At 40.3% G+C, this 25,480-nt stretch overlaps 1 protein-coding gene across 1 annotated transcript; it reads right to left on the bottom strand.

Annotated features, from left to right (window-relative positions):
* Window positions 1–9,719: 9,719 nt before the first annotated feature.
* SUB1 (SUB1 regulator of transcription) lies at window positions 9,720–25,220 on the bottom strand. The gene is made up of 5 exons (XM_032851275.1): window positions 25,120–25,220; window positions 22,546–22,618; window positions 20,523–20,645; window positions 13,950–14,058; window positions 9,720–12,250 (listed from the first exon to the last, which is right to left on the bottom strand). Exons 2-5 carry the CDS (start codon window positions 22,615–22,617, stop codon window positions 12,171–12,173), a joined length of 384 nt encoding a protein of 127 aa, XP_032707166.1. The 5' UTR covers window position 22,618; window positions 25,120–25,220; the 3' UTR covers window positions 9,720–12,170.
* Between the last annotated feature and the right edge of the window lie 260 nt (window positions 25,221–25,480).

Here is a 25,480-nt window from a genome sequence, read left to right as displayed (position 1 = left end):
AATACATTCTTCTCCTGTCAAAAAGATGTGCACCAGTGGGGCAGACAGCAAGAAGAATAAAAACCTGTCTACGGCAAAAGCTGATACCTCCCAGGATGAATTGTCAAGGCTGATGTCCAACTTGTATACCTGCCCTGACAATGTACTCTGGCTCAACTTTTCCAAGGCAGCCAACATCTCCCACCGCCTTTCAAGTACAGGATTCCTCCGCTAAAGAGAACAATCCTATGAAACTTTTCATAAGCCAAAATGGTGTAAAGAAAAGAAGCAAATTACCATTAATTTATAATGGAAAAAATCTGGAGCCTTCCCAGACCCAAAAAATAACCTCTTAGGTTTTCCTGAGACCTCAGTACACATCTTGCTAACAGATATGCAAAATACATCACAGGTGCTCACAGACACAGTTCAGAGCTCCGGCTGCTTGATGCTGGGATGTAGTTCCCAGGGAAGGTGCTGGGTTGGGCCACCCTCACCACCCCAGGTCCTCAGGGCCTCTGCGAGAGCTTGCTGCAAACACTGAGCACTATTTTTGCTTTTTGTCCTTTTTCAGAAAAGTGGAAATCCTCTTTGAATTTCTTCCAGTTAGCAAAAACAGATACTAAGTAGGTCTTTTGTAAAATCGAAGTGGCCTCATGTGACCTTTCAAAAAGCAGGAGATACCTGTCCTCAGAAACATCCTCCTCTCCTTCTCTGTGTTTGCCTGAGCCACTGGCAAGCAATTGTGGAAGCTGCCCGTGCTGGGAACCTCTTCCCTGTGAGCGCAAGTGTGCAGTGCAGCGGCAAGCTACAGAATCATTTATGCACAGCAACCTGAGATGGCCACTGATCTCATGTTCCTCCTCACAGCCTTGATTCTCTGGAATTGAGATGGTGCAAATCTGTGGCCTAGGGAGAGAGGAGTTTGCCTAATTAAATGGGTGGACCCAACCTTGAAGAACTTTTCTTCCTTAGGAAATTGATGATTTTTAGTTGATGATTTTAGCACTTGTTTTTGGTCAGTGATGTGACTGTATTTAGAAGCCACTCATTGCCAGGAGAACAAACATAGCAAAAATAACTGAACAAGGTTCTTTGCAAAGCCCAAAGCAAAGGTGAAGACACACCTGATCTTCCTTTGACTTTAATCCAGGGGACCAAGCAACAGAGCTTTCATCTCAGTGCTAGTTCTCTCTGCTAATCCTATTTCCCTGTTGTCAGGTTCCCAGTTTGAAAATACACATGCAAATTAAGCTAATTCAAGGAGTGTGTTTATTAAAAATAGATTATTTATAAAGGTGTGGGCAAAGGCACAGGAAAACCAAAGGTCCCCATGCTCCTAACCCCGGGCTAGTAACAATGGGGGAATTGTTACCGTCCACAGCCAAAACGTGAGGGGAAAGAGTAGTTACTGGAACCCAAAAGAAGAAACTCACATAGAAGTCACTTTGAGAGCGGCAGTGATGAGAAACACAGCCTGAAGTTACCCCCTTCCTCCCCATTCTCCTTTCACGATGGACCAAACCCAACCAGAAACTAGAGAGGATGACCTACTGATGTGATCCACACATTATCAGCCTCCCAGGACACAGAAGAAGGTATGATGGATCCGGAGGGATAGATGGGACATATAACACACACACACACACACACACACACAGACACACACTTTATCATTCTCTCTGGTCATCTGGTGGGAAGACTAAGCCCCCATCACAGGATGGGCAAGAAGTTCTATCAACTACCATGTCATTACAAACCGATACTGATTTTTCTCATACTCCCACCTAAACCTAAAACTTTAGCCAACATTGGTGTTATCCACATAACTTTTTCAGAGAAAAGGCCTGAAACTAATAATACTGCACTGTTTGTTAACTAACTGGAATTTAAATAAAACCTTCAAACAACAAAAAAAGAGAGAATGGAAGAGAGAAAGAGAAGGGAGACCAGAAACAACTGAGTCACACAGAACACCACTGCAACACTCCTTACCTCTGTGAGGCAAGTGTCGGGTCCCACTGTCCACTCCATGTGCCCCTTAACCTCTCCCAGCACCTTGGCCAGAACAGGGTTCAAAACTCTACATCGTTACAGTGTCTGAGACAGTTTTTCATTCTCCAGGACAACTGGTCAAGGGGGTATATAAGGTTACCAAAAGATCTCCTGGTTTCCATAGTTCTCCACAGCCCAGTTTCCTCTAGACAATCAAGACCAGTCAACTCAGCAGACACAGAAAGTCCATTGGTTCAGTGGTGTGGTAAGTCCAAGGTGGCCAAAGGCAATCTCCAACACCAATTCACTGGAACCATTCCTCCCTCCCACACGAAGTCCCGCAAACTTACTTGCTTCTCAAAAAATTTAATTAGAGGGGTGGGAGAAGGTATCTTTAAAATGAAAGATCTCACAATTACCTTAACTAACCTTGTGATCAGAGGGAAGCAGCCTGGCCCAATGGGCTTTAGGGCGGGCTCTGATTATATACAGAATCTCACCTTTGTAGTTTTCTTGCCAAAGACATTTCACCTCAATGAGCCATGAGGAAATGAAACAACAAATCCAGAATGTGAGACATACCACAAGACACTTGGCATGGACTGTTTTGTTTTGTTTTTTTAAAGATTTTATTTATTTATTTGACAGACAGAGATCACAAGTAGGCAGAGAGGCAGGCAGAGAGAGAGGAGGAAGCAGGCTCCCCGCAGAGCAGAAAGCCCGACGTGGGGCTCGATCCCAGGACCCTGGGATCATGACCTGAGCTGGAGGCAGAGGCTTTAACCCAATGAGCCACATGGGTGCTCCTTGGCATGGACTGTTTAAAAAACAATGTTATGGAAAACAGAAATTATAGGTAATTTATTCGAGATTAAAAGAGACGAATAACCAATTGAAGGGCATGAACCTCATCCAGATACTGACTGTATCAGGGGAAGAAACAAAGACTATTTGGGGGAACAATTGGAGAAATTTAAATATAAACTGAATACTGAATAAAATTAGAGAAATTTCCCAAGTTGTGGTAATAGATAGTGAAGTTAGGCAGAAGAATGTACTTTTATTCTTAGGAGATGCATATTGAAGTTCAATGGCTATCTCAGGAAAAGCATAAACACGACTATTTAGATTATGAACCCAAACCACTGTTTTCGTCCATGGAGCACCATTTTTACTTGCAAGAACCACCGCCAAACGATGATTATTCAGACTTGTGATTTGGCAGACATTTCTCAAATACGAATAAACTGAGCCTCTCACTTCAAGGAAAACAACTGACAGTATTTGTTGCCAATGGTGGAATTACAGCTTTCAAGCAAAAATCACATAGTGCAACTAACCCTTAAGAAGCCTTATCAAGTTTTGCGGCTCTTATGGAATATTATCTACAGTTATCTGAAAGGGCTATTAAAATACTTCTCTCTTTTCCAAGTACGTATTTCTGTGCAGCTTAATTTTCTTCACATACTTCCACCCAAACAACCTATCACGAAAGATTATCTGCAGGATCAGGTAGGAAAAATCCCGTGATCTTCTAGTAAAGAGAAAGATAATAGGTAAAATAATGTGACCCTTCTCATTTTTTGTCTTGGAAAAGGTGGTTTTTTTTCTTTTATCATTTTGTCATTTAAATTCAATTAGCCAACACATAGTACATCATTAGTTTCAGATAGTGCTCAGTAATTCTGCAGTTGCATGTAATACCCAGTGCTATTGTGTGTGATATGTCTTTATTTCTAAGAAATGCATACTGAGGTACTGAAATAATAGGGTATCTGTAGTTCGCTTCAAATAGTCCATCTGAAAAGATTTGTACGTGATGTATATATGAGTATGTGTTTGTATACATATGTATTTATATGTTATGTATCTGCAATTTACTTTTAAACAGTTCCAAAAAAAAAAAAAAAAACAGGGTTGCAAAATAATAGGTGAAGGATATAAGATATTCCTTTTACTGTTCCTTCCACTTTTCTGTAGGTCTGAAAATCTCCAAAATCAAGATGTGTTTGTTGGGGGGAGGGGAGGGGAGAGGTGGGTCAAGTCCAAGGTCACTGGGATGAAGCACACTCTTCTAGTGGTTACTGGTTGTGAGAGTGAGAACAACCACTCCCATCTAGGACCCCTTTGGTTTAACATGCTTAGGAGCTCCTCCCACAGAAGTTCTCTAAGCCCTTCCTCCATTTATAGGTTCTGCTCCCAGAGCAGGCTCTATAACTCTAACAGGGAAACATTCAGATCTCACTCGGGCTGTGGAGCCGGAGGCAGTAGGGGTTGGTATGGCCGCCTCTGCAAGCAGTGGAGGTCCAGGGAAATTTGGAGGTTCGAAGTCCTCAGCTCAAATGCCATCTCCTTCCCCAATCAGCACCCTAAAGAGATTCCAGCAGGACTGAGCACGTAACTGGGGCCACAACGGCACGATGCAGCCCTTGCAGCCAGTCCCGGCTCATCCCAGAACTGCTCTGCCCCCACAGATGACGCCCCTCCAAAGAGGCCACAGGCCCTCTCTGGTTTGTTAAGTATCTTTTTCTATGTTCATTGCTTTCCCTTTTTCTTTCCCGATGTCCTTCTTGGGGCTGTCAGAACCAAGGTGTCTGCAACTTCTTCCCAGCCGCACCAGCCATAAGGATGAGGCGCCCCAGACGCTGGGTCTATGGCAGTCCTGCCCTCCAGCCGGGCTTCCATGCTACCAGTTTGGCTCAGAAGTTTGGGCGTTGCCGAAAACGCTTCCTCACGTCTCACTGTCCCCCACACTCCCATTCACCCTGTCCTCTCCAGATGATGTGCCCGCTACACAATTTAGAGGGTATTTCCTGGGGCCGTTCCTGGTACCTGATCCCATAGCAGTCAGTGCAACACAAGCAGTTGGCACGCTCAAGTCAACCCAAGGGTTTAAGAGACCATTTATAACGGAGTCAAGTGTAACAAACCACAGGGATAGTAAATTAACACATTAGACCCAAAGGCACAACGTAATGGGCTGACTACTGGAAATCAGGAGAGAAGTGGGTAAAGGTCCCTTGAGAGGTTGAGGGACATAGCCAGCCCAAGCAGACCTGGGAAGGAAGAAAGAAGCCAGAGCAACAGACCTCTGACCTCTGTTCCTCCCTCTCTCCACTTTCCTAGCAAGGCTCTGCACTGACCAAGCCCACGAGAAGCGAGAGCAGGGGGGCTTGTGGCTGTGTCCATCTGTGCCAGGTGCAGGGCTGGAGTGTGGAGTGGATTTGGATTGGCGCCGGAGGACAGCCCACATACTGTGGAGAGAGCCTCCAGGTCCAACTTCATTAGACCCACTAAAAAGTGGGGCGGAGGGAAAACCAAGTCCAAATCTCATATAATCCTCTTCTTTTCCCCAGTATTATCATTACTAGTTAAGTTTTTCCTACACCATCACAAGGCCCACAGTGCCTAGAAGTTAGTAGTGAGCAGGCCAAAGGGAGATCTAGTCCCTATACGCAAGAATAATTCAGCCCAGGGTGCTTGACTGGCTGTTGGTGGAGCATGGACTCTTGATCTCAGGGTTCTAAGTTCAAGCCCCATGTTGGGAACAGAGATTCCTCAAAAATAATTAATAATAAATAATAATAAAATTAATTGAAATAATAATAATAATAATAATAATTCAACCTGCTTGCATTTAGGAGTTCTGGCCAATGATATAACCTAACCAGTGCAAACCAACAGACTTTTGGGACTTCAGCCTTGACTAAAGGGTTCAGCAAAGTCAACCTAACTCTAGCATTTCACTGTGTGCTGGGGGCCAAGTGTGAAGAACCGCCCTTCCTGCCGCTGCTGGGAGTGCGGTTTGAAGAAAGTGAACAGGATTCACTGGGTCAGACACTGATCCAAGCCTATGATGCCAGTGAAGATCAGGGTGATATTTACTGCAACAGAGTCCATCGCAAAATCAATGAACCAAGAGAGAATTCTGCCATTGGCCAAGGCCTACCCCACAGGAACACAGGGACGAAAACAGTCTCAGGTTTTGGAGTTAGCCAGATGTGGATTCAAATTCTGCTTCTGCCACTTTCTTTGTTGCTTTGACCAAGTCAACTCTTCTCTGGAAATCTCAATTTCCACTTGTAAAGTAAGGAATAAGAGTATCTTCTCCTGGGGCGCCTGGGTGGCTCAGCGGATTAAGCCGCTGCCTTTGGCTCAGGTCATGATCGCAGGGTCCTGGGATCGAGCCCCGCATCGGGCTCTCTGCTCAGTGGGGAGCCTGCTTCCTCCTCTCTCTCTGCCTGCCTCTCTGCCTACTTGTGATCTCTCTCTGTCAAATAAATAAATAAAATCTTTAAAAAAAAAAAAAAAGTATCTTCTCCTGGAAGGAAGAATATTAAATGGGAAAATAAATAAAATACCCACCACTGACCACACTTCTCCCCCTGGCACTGAACAAATGGGGATTGTTACTACTCCACTGGGCAGTTTACAGGAAGAGACGGTACACATGAACTTGGGAGTTAAACTTAGTGTTTCTGCCTTTCCTAAGATAAAAAATTTCTAAATAGGAGTCTAACCCAAATTCTTTTCCATACTTACAGGAAAGAATTTTAAGTACTCTAGTTTCTTTTCTCCCCCTGGAGATTGCTGGAATTGAAAAGGTTACAGATCCAGACCTCAATGCATTTTTAAATTTCTTTCCAAGTTCTCACACCCGCTGACCTTCTGGAGGCGGTTTTGTAATGGAAGTGGCTTATGACAACACTATTCTGAACGTTGCTTTACAGCAAGTTAAAAGCTTCCTATTTAAAAATTTAAGAACCACTGTTACAGGATTCTAATGCGTTGAAAATGTTCTCAATTGTTTGAGAGCTTTCCCTGCCTACCAGTTAATGACTCTATACTGAGCAAGAAGCATTTCCCCATATTGGGGGGGGAGGGGTAGTCCTAGATCAAAAACAGATTTGAGTGCTCCAATGCCAAAAAACCTTTTTTCTGAATAAAGAATTTTAAGGAAAACCATAAAGCTTCTGAAATTACTTCCCAATTAATATAAAGGGTTGGTCTTCGAACCTGAGCACGAGGAGATAGTATTGACCCTGGATTGAGGCTAAAACCCTCAGATTCCTCAAAATCTTCATATTTCTACTATATTGTGCCTCACTACCCTTTCAACCTTTCCTATCACTCAAGCATAAATACATGAAAACGTTCTTTCTCCTCATCTTCCAAGGCCAACAGTGAATAGAAGAAACAGAGCTTGTGCCTCAAAAACAATAAACGAGAGGGCTCACGACCGGCTCATGCCCCAAGCATGACTGCACAGTGATCCACATGCACTGCCGGACAAGTCCACTCTCCGAACTCGAGCAGCTAAGCTGGAGGGGGAAAAAGATCCAAATGATCACAGTCACAGTAAAATGGAGAAGAGTAGGTAGGTAGAGTAGGTATAAATTTTTTTCTTTAAAATTATTGGAAGTACTCACAGTTCAGGTGGCACTTAGGAAAAAATCACCAAAACTGAACTGGGAAGTGGTTGGAACTGTAGATGACACACGAAGATCAATTTAGACAAGCACTGATGCAGCCAAACCCAGATGTGGCAGTTTCCATCACACATGGCCTTCCCGACCCCACATCCTCCCGCAGCACCCCTCATTGCTCTTGACCCTTCACAAAAAAGTTCCTTGTTCAGCCAGCCTCTGCCCTCCCTACCCTTGTCACCACCACCAGCGACCTACAAATGACCAGACAGAAATAGCAAGGTTGCAAGTCAAGGAAACCCTAAAGAAGTGTGTCAGAATGAAGACTAAAGAGACATAACTCTCAAATGGGTTGGAAGCTTTTGCTATAAAGACTATCAAAACAATCGGCAGAATCTGAATGGGGCCTCGGGGTGAAGGGATAAATGGTCCTATGGGGAGATTATATATACAAATGTACCCTCCCTGCAACAACTACATACTGGGGGGCGGGGGGGACTCAGAGTAGGAGCTTTTAGAAGAATCAGTCTTATTTAGAAGAGGGCCAAACTGGAATTTCACATCACTTTCCAAGGCACATGAGCCACAACATGCACAATTTTAGGGTCTGGCATGCCTGGTGCAATTAGCACTTTGCACACAGTGCTTCTTACCCTGGGACGTAGGATCCAACTGCTGAGATTCAGAACAAGTGTTTTTCCTGGTATGCTGGAGTAAGAATGTGCCCTAAAATCATTTCTAAGCTAAAGTAAGTCACCCAAGAAGATAAACTCTATTTAAACTCTATCAAGAGCACAAGAGTGAGAGGAAAGGAGTGTTTCCCTTTCTCAGAAACACATCATTGTTAATCTAGGGCTGAAATGGCTGTAAAAGCAGATCCAGGGTGGTCAAAACTCCATAAAGGACTTAGGGACAGTGAGCTGGGAGAAAGTCCTATGCAGCAAGATTTTGTACAGAAATGGACCAAGTCTTGGATAAACTGTCACCCAGTAAATAATTACATATACTTGTTTAATGTTTTATGCTTTTTAAACAAAAAAAAAAATTTTAATCCCTTAACTCCTTTGAGCCATACTACAAACTATAAAAAGTCCGTGACTACAAATTCCAAGTACTGTATTTTTCTTCTTGACGGTACTTGAGTCAGTATGCTCTACAAACTTCAAGCTGATTACGTGAGGCAAGAAGACTCATGGGTAGTCTTCCACGGTCTTCCCATCCCAGTGTAAGTTTCCCTGAACGGAAATCTGAACAATGAGATCTCAAAATGTAACAAAGCAAAAGTACTAAGCAAGAAGGGAAAAAATAGACCCCTTCTAAATGAAAATATAAGTTTAAAATACTCAACAGAGTCCAGCATTCAATGTGGTTAAGTATACCATGGAATAATCCATCTGCAAAACATATAATAAGGTTTAAAAAAAGAGAGAGAGAAAGAAGAGATTCTATACACCTTATTATCTGCATTTTTCCATCCGGATCAGGTAGACGGGAAAAACGTGCCCACACCACCCCCACTTGCCTGCCCCACTCCACCCTGTCCCATCCAGTCCTATCCCATCCAGTCCAGTCTGGTCAGGTTCCAGAGGTCCTCAGGAGATATAACATGCTAACACGAATTCACATTCCAAAAGCATTCACACAGGAAGGCATTGTTTGTTAATAAAACCCATTCGACAGATAACTAAGCCATTCATTTTTAGGTCTGTGAAACCGTGATGACACATAGGCCACATTTCTTATTTTTATTTCAACATTTAAAATATTCACAGATGGAGGATTATATTCATTGACATCTCCACGGAAGATGTACCAAACAAAGCATACAGGTTTTTCCACAATTACAGAATTACATATTCGTGACTATGTGAATGTTTACCCCAGACTTTATCTGGAAAATACCACTTTAAGAATAAAAACAAAAACTTTAAAGTATTTCACTGAATTTCCATAAAAAGCAAATATCAAAGAATTTCAAGAGATACCTAAATATTAGCCAGCGCTTTTTTTAAAAAAATTTCAAGCTTGTATAGTGCTCTGACATCCCTATCAGGAAACCTAAATAACTCAACTCTTTCTCTTTTCCCCTCAATAGCCAAGCCAGGATATACGTACTTTTTTTTTTCTAAGTGTTTTTTCCTACGTAGAAATAGATCCAATATCACAACAACTTGACTAGCTAATGAGGTAGGAGTATTCTTCAAAAGCATTCACAAAGTAAAAGCAAGAGAGAATAATCAAATCATAAAGAGGTTTGGTTTTGTTTTTATATGTGTGTGTGGTGTGGGGGTTTTTTTTGTTGTTTTTGTTTTTGTTTTTAGTGGTTGTTCTTTAAGTAAAATGCCAAGGGCACTGGAAATCGGTCAAATGCTACCCATACTTGAAAAGACAAAGAGGAAAACCCCATTGGAGAAACCCTGCTACGAGTTCACTCAGGGCTGGCATTAATTAAATTCATTCTGGCATTCCGAAATAAGAAACCGCTGCCTCAGAATGGCAAGCTCTCTTCCTAGAAGAAATCTTACCAAGAAGGTAATTTTAAACAGAAAACCTCACTCCCCTATCTTCTCTTCTCAGTACAATTAACTGGTCTTTTCTTTTAAACCTAGTTCTCATCACTTCCTGTACCCCAAAAAAGAAGTAATTTCTATATATTGCATATCCATTTACAAATTTAAATGAATTTAGCAGTCAACCTATCAAATTCTGTAAGGGAAACTCTTTATATGAAGGTCTTAATGACACAATGTTGTACAGGTAGAAAATGCCTAGGTAACAGATTTCAGCACCAGCTCTGTGTCAGCAGATTGTTTCAAAATGCACACGCAGCCTGAATTCATATAGACCTAGGAAACTTTCCCATTATTCCCTCTTCACCTACACCAAAATCAATGTTCTGTGTTCTAACTACCCTTTCTGTGTATATATTAATAAGAAATACTTTACAAGTCCACCCAATTAAGTTAACAGAACACATGTATGTTCCCAAATAAAGGGAAAGTTATCAATCAAGATATGATTTGTCTAAAATACCATTTTGAACACTTTAGGTACCTATTATCTGATGTAGGTTGAAATACCAGAAGAGAAGATTTAATTCCCCAATTATGCACCTATTAGGATTACTGCTAAAAGCAAACATTAGAAAAATCATCTAAAAAATGTAAAAACATACTTTAAAACAGAAGAACTGCCAGAAAACAATTTAATAACTCTACGTGTCCTGACAGCTAGTTTTGAAATCAAGTCCTGAACAATTCTACTATAAAAAGTTTTAGACGCAGTAATCAGTCTTGGTATAATAGTGCAACTCTCCGACATGGCAATAAAACCATTTAAGATTAGCTATTGAAAATAGTTTGTTAACAAGAATTTTTTTTTACATGTCTTTAAAACCTTTCTTTTTACTATTCCATCCAGGATTGTGTCCTATCAATGTGACCAAAATATCCTATGTTTCACTTTGTTTGAAGAGATTTCCCTCCTCTTCACTACCACCTTCCTTCATCTCAGTTAGAGTTCCCCTAAATTCTCTTCCTAAGGCACATCCTGCCCTATTTATTGCTGCAAAGCCCCTGAAATCTGTGCCTCAATTGGGGTCTGTTTCATCACTACACTTGAATGAAAATCACTTCCGAGTGCCTGCTAAAACTTAGTAACATTAAGTCTAGAATACTATTGTCCAGTAGATTAACTGCAAAAAAAAAAGAACCAACTCCACTAAGAAAAGGCCAAAAAACCAGAAATATGTGTCTATATATTCTTTCTTCCAAAAACTAACCACATTACCTCCTATGACAGTAAAGCTCAGTGATATCTCTGGCTACATATAATCCACACTCAACGTTATAAAATAAAATGTTAGGCCAGTAAGCTTTCACAATTTTTATTAAATCCTAATCTAAGGTAACAGTATCTGATTTCATAGACATCATCCCATGGTGAACAGGTTTAATAAGTGAAAGGAAATCAGACATTTACGTCATTATTCTCTGCAGACTAAGCAATAAGGTAACTACACAGAACACTACAGGTAACGACATACACTTACTTGCTCAGTTTTCATACAAGCCATTTTTTTATCAAACTATATCTCCTAATAGTTAATACAGTAGAATTAGTGATTGTAGCTCTCATATAATATTTTAATTACAAGTACCTTGTTGAGATAACTAACATGTTGACAGTTTCAATGATTTTCCAAATTAGTATAATATATTCAAGAGAGCAAAAAAGTGAAATGAAAACTGACATGACAAGTCATTAAAGGAAAAAACGCCGTTAAAAAAAAGGTGGGGGGGGGAGTGAAGTATCACTGGGGTAGAAAAATCTAGTTAAGTCTAGACATTGGGCTGGAAGAAAACAGATCAACTATGAATTTCACAAGTCAGAGTTTATAAATTCAATGCAATACAAATCCTTTTGCATGTAAAAGCCAAAGTGAAACTAACAGGTCTATAAACTGTTACTTTTGGCCTTAAATGGTACCAACTCTTTTGATCAAGAAAGGCCACAACAGTTAAGATTGTATTACTTGATTTTATTTTACACTAGGTGGCAGGCACAAAGCAATCCTCCTTAATAAAGTTGACAATTAGCTTCACTCAGAACACTTTTAATAATGCACATAAAAAAAAGAAGTATTCATCTTACAAATTGTTCTGCAATCCAAATATACAATAGCTTGGAAAACAACGTTTAGAAAACAAAAGCCAATGTAAAAAGACAGATTAAAACAACTAGAACAGTACAGGTTTCATGGCTCTGATTTTACAGTTTTCTTACTGCATCATCAATGTCCGAAATCTGTTCCTTCAGTTGGCTCCATTGCTCGGGATTTAAAGAAATACCTAAAACAAAGTTTTTAAAAATTAAAAGTTGGAAATCCATTTAAGCTTTGACGATTTTCACACTTCCAACCCAAAAACTGTTTTATCGACAACTGCCACTTGGAATGGCACAATGACTATCATATTGAGAGTCAAATCCCTTGTTATTACAGATTAATCACAATTACCTGAGCAGACCAGTCTAATGCCCAGTTTTACTTCCAACACTGCATCCTGCACAATACGTAGTACAGCCTGTGAGAACAAACGATGACGCGAAGATGCATCTCACAGAACCTTGTAAACTAGCAGGCTAAGTGGCCAGATCCAGATTTTGTATGTGACACTCCATTTTTACATCCAGTTGGTTCCAACATTTGCTCAAAATTTCTATAGGAACTCAAGGTGAGCAACTCTGCGGAGTTCTTCAAGAAGCATTCATTTACTTTGGAGAAATTCCTCGGACATGACCCATACAGGACTTCTCAGAATGTAGACAGTGGTTAAAAATGCATTCTGGAGAGTCCTGCTGTCAGGGTTCAAATCGCAGGAACCCTATCACTAACTGTATGACCTTAAAAAAAAAATCTCTAAGCCTCAGTCTCCTCACCAGTAAAATGGTATTTACACCTCAAAGCAGTGTTGTGAACCAATAAATTAGCTAATGTGAATGAAAAGCTTACTTATCAGCTGACACATAATAAACATTTAAAATGTTAGCTAAGAACATGCCTTTCAAGTAAAAATGTGAAGAGAAAGCACTTTGCACTTGAAACTTCTAATGTACTAATATTTGACCCACATAAATAGAAAAATAAACTAGAATTGGAAGAATTCATGTATTTCTCAGAAAACTGCTGGGAGGCCATGAAATTGAGAGGAAGGCAGAAGAACACCCTGGGTCAACACCCTGGAAGGGCTTTAAAGCTAATCAAATTGTTTCCATACATGTTTGCAGAAACAAGAGAAGAAATTTGGCACTGGCCACAATGCAACAACTTCAGTGATTCCAGAAATGGCCTTGAACAAGAAAATGTTAAAGTGTACAGAAACAGAGAGGTTAGGTTTACCAAACCTAAGAACTGCATAAAGCAAACAAGCGGTACCTTCAAGCTAACAAACAAGCAGAGTAGAAGGCGATAAAGAGGCCTATTTTGATCTAAGGATCAACCTCAAGCAGCTAACTACCCAAATATAAGAATTTATGTTTGTATACAAACACTCCCTAGCTCTACGATGAATAAATAAAATGTGCTTCTGTGATGGCAACAAGCTTGGGACTGGTGACGCACAAATGGAAGAAGGACAAAGACCTGCTAAAAGGCTACCCCCACAAAAGGATATCCTTTAGATGAACCTAAAGGAAACACTCACGTAAACCAGAATTTTTCATTCCTAATTTTACAAATGACCCAATAGTGCCTGCTCTACTTAAGAATTCACGTCAATTTTTTTTCCTAAAGCTACATCCAAGCAAATTAGCAGCCAAATGAAGTGATAGGAAGTGTGTTCTTTTTCCTGGGTTTTATTCCAATAGCTATTTAAGACATGTCATTAAAATAAGTTAAATCTCATGTCTAAAAAACTACAGAAAATACAGAATCAACTAAATGAGGATCTTCCAAATGCACTGCCAACATTACTTCAATTTTAAATAAGGTAGGTTACCTTTTCGCTTAGTCCTAATTATTAAGACCAAATTCAGGAAATTAAATCTCACCTTTTCTTCCAGGTTTCATTTCACCTTCTGGATCCATCCAATATTCTCTAATATCAATTAGGACTTTCCCTTTAAAGTCCCGAACACTGACGTACCTCATTTTCCCAATCTGCAAAAGAAACAAAAACATAGAAAGGTTCTCATTTCAAGAGACTGTCCATATTTTTATCACAACTTGCTGCACACTCCCTATACTTTAAATCATGAAAGTAGCTACTATTCTGAGTATCAAAACTACCACCAAAGGAAATGTCACTGTTAAGAAGAAATCTTTCTTAAAAAGATGGAATTAAAATGAAGTACATCTCACACTTTCAATCACTTTCACATTAAAGGAATCATTAGTAAAACAGAGTAACATTATGGAAAACAGTACAGTGGTTCCTCAGAAAATTCAAAATAAGAGTATTTCATGCAGCAGCCCCACTTCTGGGTATGAACCTAAAAGAAGTGAAAGCAAGGTCTTGAGGAGGTATTTATTTATACACCCATGTTCACAGCAGCATTACTCACAACAGCCCAAAGATGGGAACAGCCCAAATGTCCATCCTGAGATGAATGGATACACAAAATGTGAGATATATACATACCGTGGGGTATTATTCAGCCTCTAAAAAGGAAATTCTGTCACATGCTACAACATGGATGAACCTTACTGAATGGGCTAAGTGAAATGACCACTCACAAAAAGATGCATACTGGGGCGCCTGGGTGGCTCAGTTCAGCGTCCAACTCCTGATTTCCACTCAGGTCATGAGCCCCACATGGGGCTCTGAGCTAGGTGGAGAGTCTGCTTGAAATTCTCCGTCTGTCCCTACCTCACATAGACACTGAAGCTCTCACTCTAAAATAAATAAATCTTTAAAAAAGAAAAAGAAAAAGAAAAAAAAGAAAGAAAGAAAGAAAGAAAAAAAATATGTGTACTTCATGATTCTCCTTATACAAGTGCCTACACCAGTCAGATTCAGAGAGACAGAAAGCAAAATGGTTAATTATCAGGGGCTGGGGGAAGAGGGAAAGGGGAATTCTTTAAGTTTTGCTAAAAGAAAGAGTTCAGGAAATCTGTTTTATAATAATATGAACATACTTAACACTACTGCATGCTTAAAAAATGGTTAAGATAGTAAAATTTATGTTGCGTTTTTTACCACAAAAATCATTAGAAAGCAAACTTTGGCAGTACAAACTACAACCAGTAGGAATCCACAAACCCCACTAGCTATGTACCTTTTAAAAAATCCAGAGATCTGGTCACTAGAACATGAGAAACCTCTTCCTTTTAGACATTCATTTCAAATAACATCTTTAATACACTTCACCACAGTCCTCAAATTAAGAACTTAAAACGACCCACAGAAAACCATTTTCCAAAAACCTGATACTATGCTTAACAAACTACAAATTCCAGAGAAGGAAAAGGCTTTACTCTGTAAAGCACCTTCCAGATGTCTTCACTATAAGACACTGTCTATACTGTCCAGCACTTCAACGAAAAAGTCATACTTTCTGATCAAAACTTTCAATGCCTCTACCTATCTCTTACTCATTCTAAAACTACTCTTCAGGGGCACCTGGATGCCTCAGTCATTAAGTGTCTGCCTTCGGCTCAAGTCATGATCAAGGCTAGCAGAATCACAGCTGTACTGACCCAGTACACATTAACGGCTCTTTTTCTGGTCTCAGCCAGGTCTGGTTCATTTTCCTTCAGTTTTCTTTCCTTAAGTAAGTTTCTGATCCCACTGGTGTGCCCCCACTTCCAGGCATACCCCATGCTTTATGGAGAAAATGAAGTCCACTGGATATGGGTTAAGTGCTTTCAAATCTCTCTTCCCTGTACTCACAATACCATCAAGCCTTAACTTTTTACTTTTTCTATCCTATTTCTTACTTACACATTCTTTCCCTTTGCTTATCTACCATTTCCTAACATGCTCATTCCTCTCTTTTTCTAAGGCATTTTCTCTAATCTGCAGCATTTTATAACTTTCTCCATTTTTCCTTCTTCCTTTTATTGCCAAATTTCAAAAGGAGAAAAATACTGTTTCTACTAATTGAATTCCCACTGCCTATTCTAAAGTCACCAGTGATCTTAGGGTCAGTTTTAATGGCTTATTTTTTAATCAATCTTCTTTGCACCCCCTAGTGCCTATCATACTAGGTTCCCAGTAAACTGTCTAAATGAATAAATTAAGACCAAAATAATTATCACACTGAAACTGTTAATTGTGATTTATAATACTGATTTAATGACTCTAAGAAACGCAGAAGTATCTTAAGCAGCTAACCACAGAACTGAACATTGTTTCATTTTGGTTTTTACAGTAAACCCACTAGCCAGTAAGCCCTGTAGCTAGTAAACCCATGAGCTAATAAGCTAGCTGAGTCTCTTAACATTAAAATGTACTGAAAACCTATTGAAGTAATATTGATTAAGTCAAGTATGAGTTCGGTGTGGGCTTGAGCATGTGGAAGACACCTTAGGTATTAGGAACTACCTTGAAAAACGACAGCCCATCAATTAAGTAAAAGAGAAAAAAATGACAAGGACATGGAAGGGACTAAACAGAAAGACACAACAACTGCTGAGATTCAAGGACATGCTAAACGGATGGGAGCTATACTGAAGAGGACTTGAAAAACCAGGAAGAGACTTCTGGAGCCTTTATAGGTTCTCAGATTAAGAACCAAAACGAAACAAGCAGAAAAAATACTACTACTACTCTACTGAAAATCTTGTATTCCTGAGAATTCAAACTGAAAATAGGTTTAAAACTGTAAAATCACGCTAGAGGGACGGTTGGGTGGCTCTGTCAGTTAAGCATCTGCCTTCAGCTTAGGTCATGATCAGCGGGGAGCCTGCTTCACCCTCTGCTGCCCCTCCTGCTTGTGTGCGTGCTCGCTCGCTCTCTCCCCTGACAAATGAATAAATAAAATTTTCTTAAGAAAATAAAATTAACAGGCAAACCATGGACCTAAAGAAAATGTCCACTATATTTAGAGCTGACAAAAAACTCATACCTAAAATACATAAAGAACTCTTCCAGCTCAATAAACCAAATGACCTCTATCTTTTTAATGGGCAAAAAAGACCCGAACGAAGTCCAAAGTAAAACTACAATGAGCTCCTACTACATATCCATTAGCTTATGTGAATAGCATCAAATATTGACAAAACCCAGTGAGGAAATGTATGAAGCAACTGGAATCTCTCACATTGCTGCTGGGTGCGTAAAATGGTACAGCTACTACAGAAAACAGTTTGACAGTTTCTTATAAAGCTGAACATACACTAACCCTAAGGCCCAGCAAATGCATCTGATAATTGATCCAAAAAGGAAACAAATTCACAAAGACCTATACAAGAATGTTCCCAACAGTGCTATTCCTAACAGCCCAAGACTAGGTAGAAACAACTCAAATGTCTATCCAAAGTGTAGGGACAAACTGTTGTATAATCCAACAGTGGAATACAACTCAGCAATAAAAAGAAACGAACTACGAATGGATAACCATAAGAACCGACCCCCAGATGTTATGCTGAGCAAAAGAAGCCAGACACAAAACAATACAAACTGTACAATTCCACTACAAGAGGCTGTAGAACAAGCAAAATAAATACACAGTGATAGAAATGAGATCAGTAGTTACCTCAGGCAGGGGGAATGACTGCAAAGGGAGGCCAAGAGAGAACTTTCTGGGGTAATGGAAAAGGCCTCATTACAAGACTGTGTCCATTTTTATCACAGCTGACCAAATTTTAGGCTTAATGTGTGCATTTTGTTATATATATAAATGACCTCTCAATAACATTTATTAAAAAGAAGCCCAACAGTCAACTCTCCCTTGAGGAGAAATGAATAAATGAATAAAGCTGACAAACTCTTACCCTCCTCCAAAAAAAACAGAAATGAGGTAATATACAGATAGAACGATTAAAGTAGAAAGAATAAAGATCTCTACAATCACATGTATAAGAGGAAATAACATAATCGGATGACAGAATGCATATAATTTTACATTATGTATATATGTATATGTGTATATACACACATGTGTATACATGTGCATACATATATGTATATGTCTGTGTGTATATATATATAATATATGTATACATTTACATATAATGCGGTATTTAACAAGGGGGAAAAACATGAATATCATTCAGAATGTTGATCCTTAAATTTTTTTGATTCCTCTCTCTTTTGGAGATTTGATGAAAGTTATGAATAATTTCTCCACTCACCAAAAAAAATTCAAATAGAGAAATAATAATTTCATGGGTTCCTAGAATACATACATGAACCCCCAGCTCTACACCATATTAAGAATTGTCTCTGTAACGACAGAATTTTAAAGGATCAGGTTTTTCCTTAAATCATTAAATCAAGTAAGGTGGTACTACTGACCCCTGTGTCTAACTTTGAAGAAAAATACAGATCAATGTCCCTGTCTCAACCATTCTGACCTTTAGGACACGAGTGCTTAGTATTTACGAGACAGATCTCCAGGTTGTTTTCAATAACACGTTAAGTTCTACCACAGGGAGGTTATGTCTCTACAGAACCAAGTTCTTAAACTCAGAGCTGAAGGAACCAGACTCAAGGCAAGCATGTAGCAGTATTTCTGCTCTAGCCAGGATTCTGCCCAAATCATTCTGGAGTTTGAAAAATCAGTGCAGTGACTTTCCTTGGGTACAATTCTCTTCAAGTATTACATTTAAAGAGCTGCTTATGTTTATGCACACTGCTTTACCAGAGTAAGATTATTTCTTCTAATTCTCAAGTGATGGATATGAAGTTAAAAAAAAAAAAAAAAATCCTGTCTTATGGCTATTAATACCCAAACAGTTCTAATTTCGATTTTAGATCTATTTGTTTTTGAAAAGGACACCTGATCACTTGGGTCCTGACAGATTCCAGCAATGTCTTAACAAGTTCCACTCTGTGAGCGGTCTCCTAAAAATGGCCTTCCAATAGGAAGACGGTGCAAGATCTGGCCCCCAACCTCCTTACCAACTAGATCGCCTATCAACTCTCTCAACCAGGCTTCCTAAGCTCTAGCCACAAAACATTTGCACAGATCTCTCTACTTACTCTGAAAAGGACTCCACCTCCCATTCCCTTAGTATGACTGGCTCATTTAGGTCTTAAGCTTCAAATGTCACATCCTTAAGAGATTCCCAGAGCACCTCCTCTTCTATAATCTGCCCTTTTGCTTCTCAGCCCACATCGTAACTTTAATTATAAATACATGTTTACCAGTATCATATTTATTCCCATATATTCCATAAAACCAGAGATCACGTCTACTTGGTTCATCACTGAACACCCAGAACTCGGCAAGACCTGATGAAATACGGTAATCACTCAACTTATTATGAACTCAAAGAAATGAGGGCCCTTCGGTAATACTCCCTTATACGCAGTGACTCAGGTTCTCTACCAACACAGTCTATTCCCCAACGCTACAGAAGTCAGAGAACTAAACCCCGTAACTAAACAATCCATCTGGATGGTCTATGTTTTTAACGTATTTTAGCAAAAACTGTATACACGTAAGGTGTACCACTTGACAACTTGATAGCAACTTGATCAACTGCCTTGATCCCAGGCCCCTGAGATCATGACCTGAGCTGAAGGCAGATGCTTAACCCACGGAGCCACCCAGGCGCCCTATTTTCTCATTCTAACCTTAATCCTGGCACTGTCTTTCAAGGCCATCAGAAAGTTAAAAATACGTATCTATATTATACATAACTATGCATTTTATATATACATATATGTGTACATGTATATACACTCTAGCCTTTTCCAGTCAAATGTTTGCAGCCTCATTCTAACATTTTGGCTCCAACTCATAATTAAGCCCTTCAAACACTTGAAACACTTCCTTTGCTTTACCTCGATATTCAATCTTATTCCCCACTATACAGGGAGGGCCAATTTCAGTAAATCCACCCACCTCTCCTGTTCTTTTTTAAAGATTTATTTATTTTTGAGAGAAAATTTATTTATTTGTTTCGAGAGAAAGCAAGTGAGCATCATGGGGTTAGGGGAGGACACAGAGAGAGAAAGGGAGAGAATCTCAAGCAGACACCCTACTGAGGGTGGAACCCAACACAGGCTCAATCCCAAAACCCTGAGCAGATGTCAGGAGTCCCACACTTAACCAACTGAGCCACACAGGCACCACCTGCCTCTCCTATTCTTATCAAGCCCAAACTATGCAGGCCGTAATGCTGTTTGTTCTCCAGTAATACTCCATCCATATTTCACAGCCCAATACTAGACCTATCTATTCCAAACTGCTTCCTAAATGTGCAGTTCTCAATCTCTTTGGGGATTTTTTTTTTTTTTTGATATCTGTAACTTTTAAATTATTTTACACTTAGCCAAACTACAGGTTTCTAGACTTTAATCTAGCATCGTATAAATGACTTTCATTTCTACAAACCTACTCTTATATTTCAAGGAATATTCTTAGTCAATATTTTGCAGTATTAAATTAAGGTACTAGTAATATTTTTCAGATCAAGCCAGACACGAATTCCTCTGGATCTAAGGAAATTACCTGGAACATGTTATCATCTCTGCTGCTGCTGCTCTGCTTAGAGGATGACAGGGCTCTTGAAGTTTCACCAGTCTTTTGCTTCTTCACAGGTTTTTCTGGAGTAACTTGCTTTTTCCTCTTTAACTTGAAAGAAAAATAAGCATAATGGTTGAAATTTGCACACGTAAGAATAAAACATATCTCAGGTTCAAGCACTTCATTACTTTTTAAGACTTAAAGATTCAAAGGACTACATTTATTAAGAAAAAAATCGTAAACACATACACAGGCAAGTTTCACTTGACAATGGAACAATGGAGCTAACCTAAGATCTAACACAGTTTTTTCAAAATGTGTTCTCAGAAGCCCAAAATACACCTCAAGCATCATAGTGGCAATAACCAGAGGAATAATTCTTTTCTAGACCAGTATCCCAAATACGATTTTTTTGGAAGGGGGGGACAAAAAAAAAGAGATGGGGGCCTGCTGCTTGTGAATAAACTTCTGAAAACCCCAAGTCTACTCAAGTTAGTCAGCAACTTATATTTTTAGAAAGGACATATATTAATTAGGAAGAAACAACCAACTCATTCCAATCTAGGATATGCTATTTATACCCTGTCTATTCCAAAAGGGACTTAAACTGACTTTGAAAAGTTATGAATATGAAAAGCTTATTTTATACTGGGCATTAGAAGTCAACAACACAAGAACTTCATCACAAAAATCACTGAAGGTGGACAGCAATGTGTTAGATGAGTATCCCAAATCAAGGCAATGTTTTAAATAAAACAACATTATTGTAAAAACTTTTTGTATCGCCTCATTCTGAAAATGACCTAACAGCCTATGAAAACCAGTAGAGTTCCCAACCTAAACAGCAGAGGGCAGTCATCTTCCTTAGTGGAAAGTAGAAATTAATATATTAATGTACTGAATTAGATGAAGTTAGGTAAACAGAATGTACACACGTATATAAACTGAAAAAAATTAACGTATTACTGTGTTTATAGGATTAATAGTACTATTAATAGCAAATAGCAAAAACAGAAAAAAAAAACAGCTCAATTAAGCAGAAAGTGGATTCTTCTTTATATATACGGACTGGCACATAAAAAAGCTCAGTAAAAATTTGTTAAATGAATAGTCAAATGCCATTACTAGGTTTGAATAAAAAAAATTAAGAGGTATTTTCTTCTGGAGTATAGCTAATGTATGCTTTTTGAGGCCTTATTTCAACCTTTAGGTTATATATTCTGTATTTCCCTATAAAGGTCCATCTTCTCCAAGATTCTCCCATAAGCTCTTTTAACTAACACTGCCAACTAAACTCAGAGACATAATTATGTAACCTCCTAGGAAATAAAAAAACCAGTTCTGCATAGAAGGAAGCTCTGACTGCAGTGTGAGCTGCTCAGTTAAGCAGAATACACGGCTCCCAGCACGGTTGTCATCTAATGTACAAAACCCTCTTGTCCAAATGCGTAATTTTATGTTAGCTTTGCTGGGTGTTGATTTAACTAAAAGGAGGGGAACAGAGTAAATAACATTCTAACTTAAAATGTACCAAGCCTACATTTTAAGTAATCCTACTGCGCTGGATAAACACCAGTGGCTGAGAAGGTGGTCAAAACTGACATCGACATTCAAAGAGTTCAGGTAATTTTAACTCAATTACAACACACAATACCTAGAGATTAGGCAGGTTTCTGAATAATGGCAAACGGGGTTCCAGCCTCATTCTAATGCTATCCCCCTAGGGAATAAAGTGGTGGCCCTACAGCTTTGGGGTTCCTAGAAGTCCTCTACGGGAGACTTGTTAAACTCTCAAGACTTGCTCAAGCCTGATTCAGGGGTCAGGAGTGTGAACGTACAAGGAACCCAAGCATTTTGGTCAAGAGGTCCAGGAGCCATTTGCACTTTCTGAAACACCCATCCAGGCACTCATTTTACCATTCTGATAAGCCTTGCTGTCCTTGAGAACAGGATGTGGGCAATACTGCTGAATTAAGTTACCACAGAAATGACTTGCGTTAACAGTCACCTTTTTGTCAACCTCACTGTCAGAATCGCTGCCAGAAGAGCTTGAAGAAACAAGTTCCTTTGATTTAGGCATTCTGAAAGAAAAACACATTATACACAATAATTTACAAATTGTTCTATTACCTTCGACTTAACTCTTTCCCAAGCAAAAATTCGAGAAGTTCCATGGTTCTACCATCTTGTAGTACTGGAGTTGTTACGCTCAGCACAATGCTACAAGTTATACTCTTAATTTATACTCTTCCAAATTGAAAGTAACACCCAGAACCCAGCAAGGAGAATCCAGCAAGGAGAAAGAACTAAATGTCACACACATCTCACACTCCTACACCTCTTTCCCAAACCCATTGGGTGTTTTTATACTTCATTTTAGAGGAGTTAGATGTTTATGGGTAGACTAAATTGGAAAAAGGCAGCTGACAGCAATCTCTGTTAAAACCAGGAATAGGCATATTCTCAGTACTGTTTTATATTTCTCATTGATGAGACCTAACAGAATTATTAATTGCAGGAACTGACCCCAACATTCACACAACATGCGGAACAGCTGCACTATACAGATGTAATTCGTTTGCCAGCATAATCCTATTTTTTCATATTTTGTGTATGTCCCTAATTTTCTTTGGCTTTTTGATCATGCCATCAAAAATGACAAAAACTAATTCAGAGTTCACAAAGTTAAATAAAATTTTTACAGTTCATTGTATTTTACACTAATTTTCTACTCTGAAATAGTTTAACTACATTTTGAAGAATCTGCTTATAGGAGGGGCAAAACCTCTTCTCAAATTCCACTATGACCTTAGCTCCCCCCCCCACAAGATACATAATCCAGTATCTTGCTTTCAGGTGATCTTTATTGAGAGATAGAGCGCCTTGTGCACCGACTTTTGTAGAGAAGTGAGGGGTAGGGGAGCTAAAGCCCAAATTTCAAGGAATTCCAAGGCACTCTTTTCAAGACACTTATAAAACCAGGTCATAAACCACTTATTATTAAATTATCTTTAGCCCTCTCTATCTCCAAAAAGACGGAGTCCTGTTAATTTCTGTATGCCCTAAAGGGCCCAATATATACAACACACAGTCTGTAAATGTTGAATAAAGGAAAAAAGACTTCATTTCCTCCTCAAAAAATCCCAAGTAATCTAGCTCTCTAGACTAAACTTGCTTTGGCAACTAACACTAAAGGTATTCCACAATAGGAGGTCAAGGTAAAAGAAGTGGGCCATCTATCCCAATTCAAGCCACTAATTTCAAAAAGCTCAAACATGGGCAACCAGCCATGCTGTTTTTACTGGTAATTTCCCCACGAGAAGAGTAAATTTGGAGGGGACCAGCAACGTTGAGAACCACATTTTATGCACTATTCCTGTTACTGTTCCATTTTACAACCCTAACTCCAAAAGCAATTTAGGTTTTTTAATGCCAAGAAACATTTTTTTAAAGGTTATTAAATTGGACATAACCTATTTTTTCACTTTGAAACTGTCAAGCGTAACTATACGGTCTATTAATAAAAGCTGTAGGGGGGATGCTGCCTAAGATCATTTCACAGAACGACTTCATAAATAACCCAAATTATAAGACCACCGAAAAAAAAAACAAAAACAAACAAACAAAAAAAGGTGATGGTAACTAAAGCCACTTTGAACTTTTGACAAGATAGATTTTTACTTCCACTTAATGAATCTTTACTGTTCGAAGGAGGGGGGCAGGCCAGTAATTCGGGCAGGTGATACTAAACGCTAGTGTAGAATCTATACAAAATCCAACTGAAAAAATGAATTTCGGTCTTTGATGATGGCGTGAGGAACAGAAAAGATGAGGTGAAACTAAACCGGGACTAAAGGGCACAGGAATTCGGTACAACACGAGGGTGATGAGCACCAAGACCGGGAAGAGGGTCGCGCGGTGCCAGGAAGCTACTGGAACCTTGGGGCTGGCAACGGCTGAGGCCCGGGGGTGGGGGGCGGGGGGGACAGGTTGGTCGGAGGGGGCGTGGGAGGCGGCGAAGTGCGGAGGAGACCGTATGGGAAGAGGAGGGACTTGCACCAAGCGCCATTTTCTTCTCTCGAAGCGTTAGCTACCCTCAGCACACCAGCCGTCCTTCCCCCACCCCCTAGCCCTCCTCCGACGGGGTCCTCTCTCCCCCTCCGGTAGAGAGCCCCCCAACCCTGGATGCCGGGGAAAGAGCCCCAGCCAGGCCTTGGGGAGAAGCAGGCAGCACACGCGCCCCCGCCATGGCCCGGGCCGCCGCTGCATTGTCCCGGGGGCGCCCGAGCCCCCTCCCCGCGGCTCCTCGGCCGCACCCCGCCGCCGCACTCGCCACGCCGGGGCCGTTCACGGGAGCCGGCTTCTGGCGCGGGTAGGGCTGCAGAACATGGGACGCGCGGGTCGGCGACAGAGGAGGAGGTCCAGGGAGGCCGAGGCGGGGAGGCCTGGCAACGCCGCCATTTCCCCTGGCCGTGGCCTGCTAGCTGGGTTAGAGCCGCCAGAGGCTCGCGGCCGGGCTGGGAGGGTGGGGGCCGGCCAAGAAGGGGTTCGAGGGGGTGGGGGCGGGGTCCCCAGAACTCACGCTCCACTCTTGCAGCCGAACTGCCTTCTGCTCGCTCGCTTGCAACTGACAGAGAACCGGAAGTGACGGAAGCCCAGAGACGCCGGCCCCGCCCCTCTGGGACTGCGCCCACGTGATGGGGCGTGTCCTCCCCGCCGAAACCAACACCAAGACCCTTTCCAGGGCCTTAAAGGGACCCGCCCTCGTTTTCAGCGGGTCCCTTGAAAGTGAAATGCTGAGAAGTTAGAGTATGATCTGTGAATAAAACAGGAACGGGAAACCTCGAGCTTTGCACTCGTTCCATAAATAGTTCTTGTACTAAAGTGAGTTGTTCATACAGAAAAAGCCCATTTTCCCAGAAATGGTCCTTTACCCCCATTCC

This window comes from Lontra canadensis, unplaced genomic scaffold (assembly GCF_010015895.1).
Source record: "Lontra canadensis isolate GAN:19392208 unplaced genomic scaffold, GSC_riverotter_1.0 scaffold5, whole genome shotgun sequence".
NCBI lineage: Eukaryota > Metazoa > Chordata > Mammalia > Carnivora > Mustelidae > Lontra > Lontra canadensis.
This window is presented reverse-complemented; position numbering and strand designations above follow the sequence as displayed.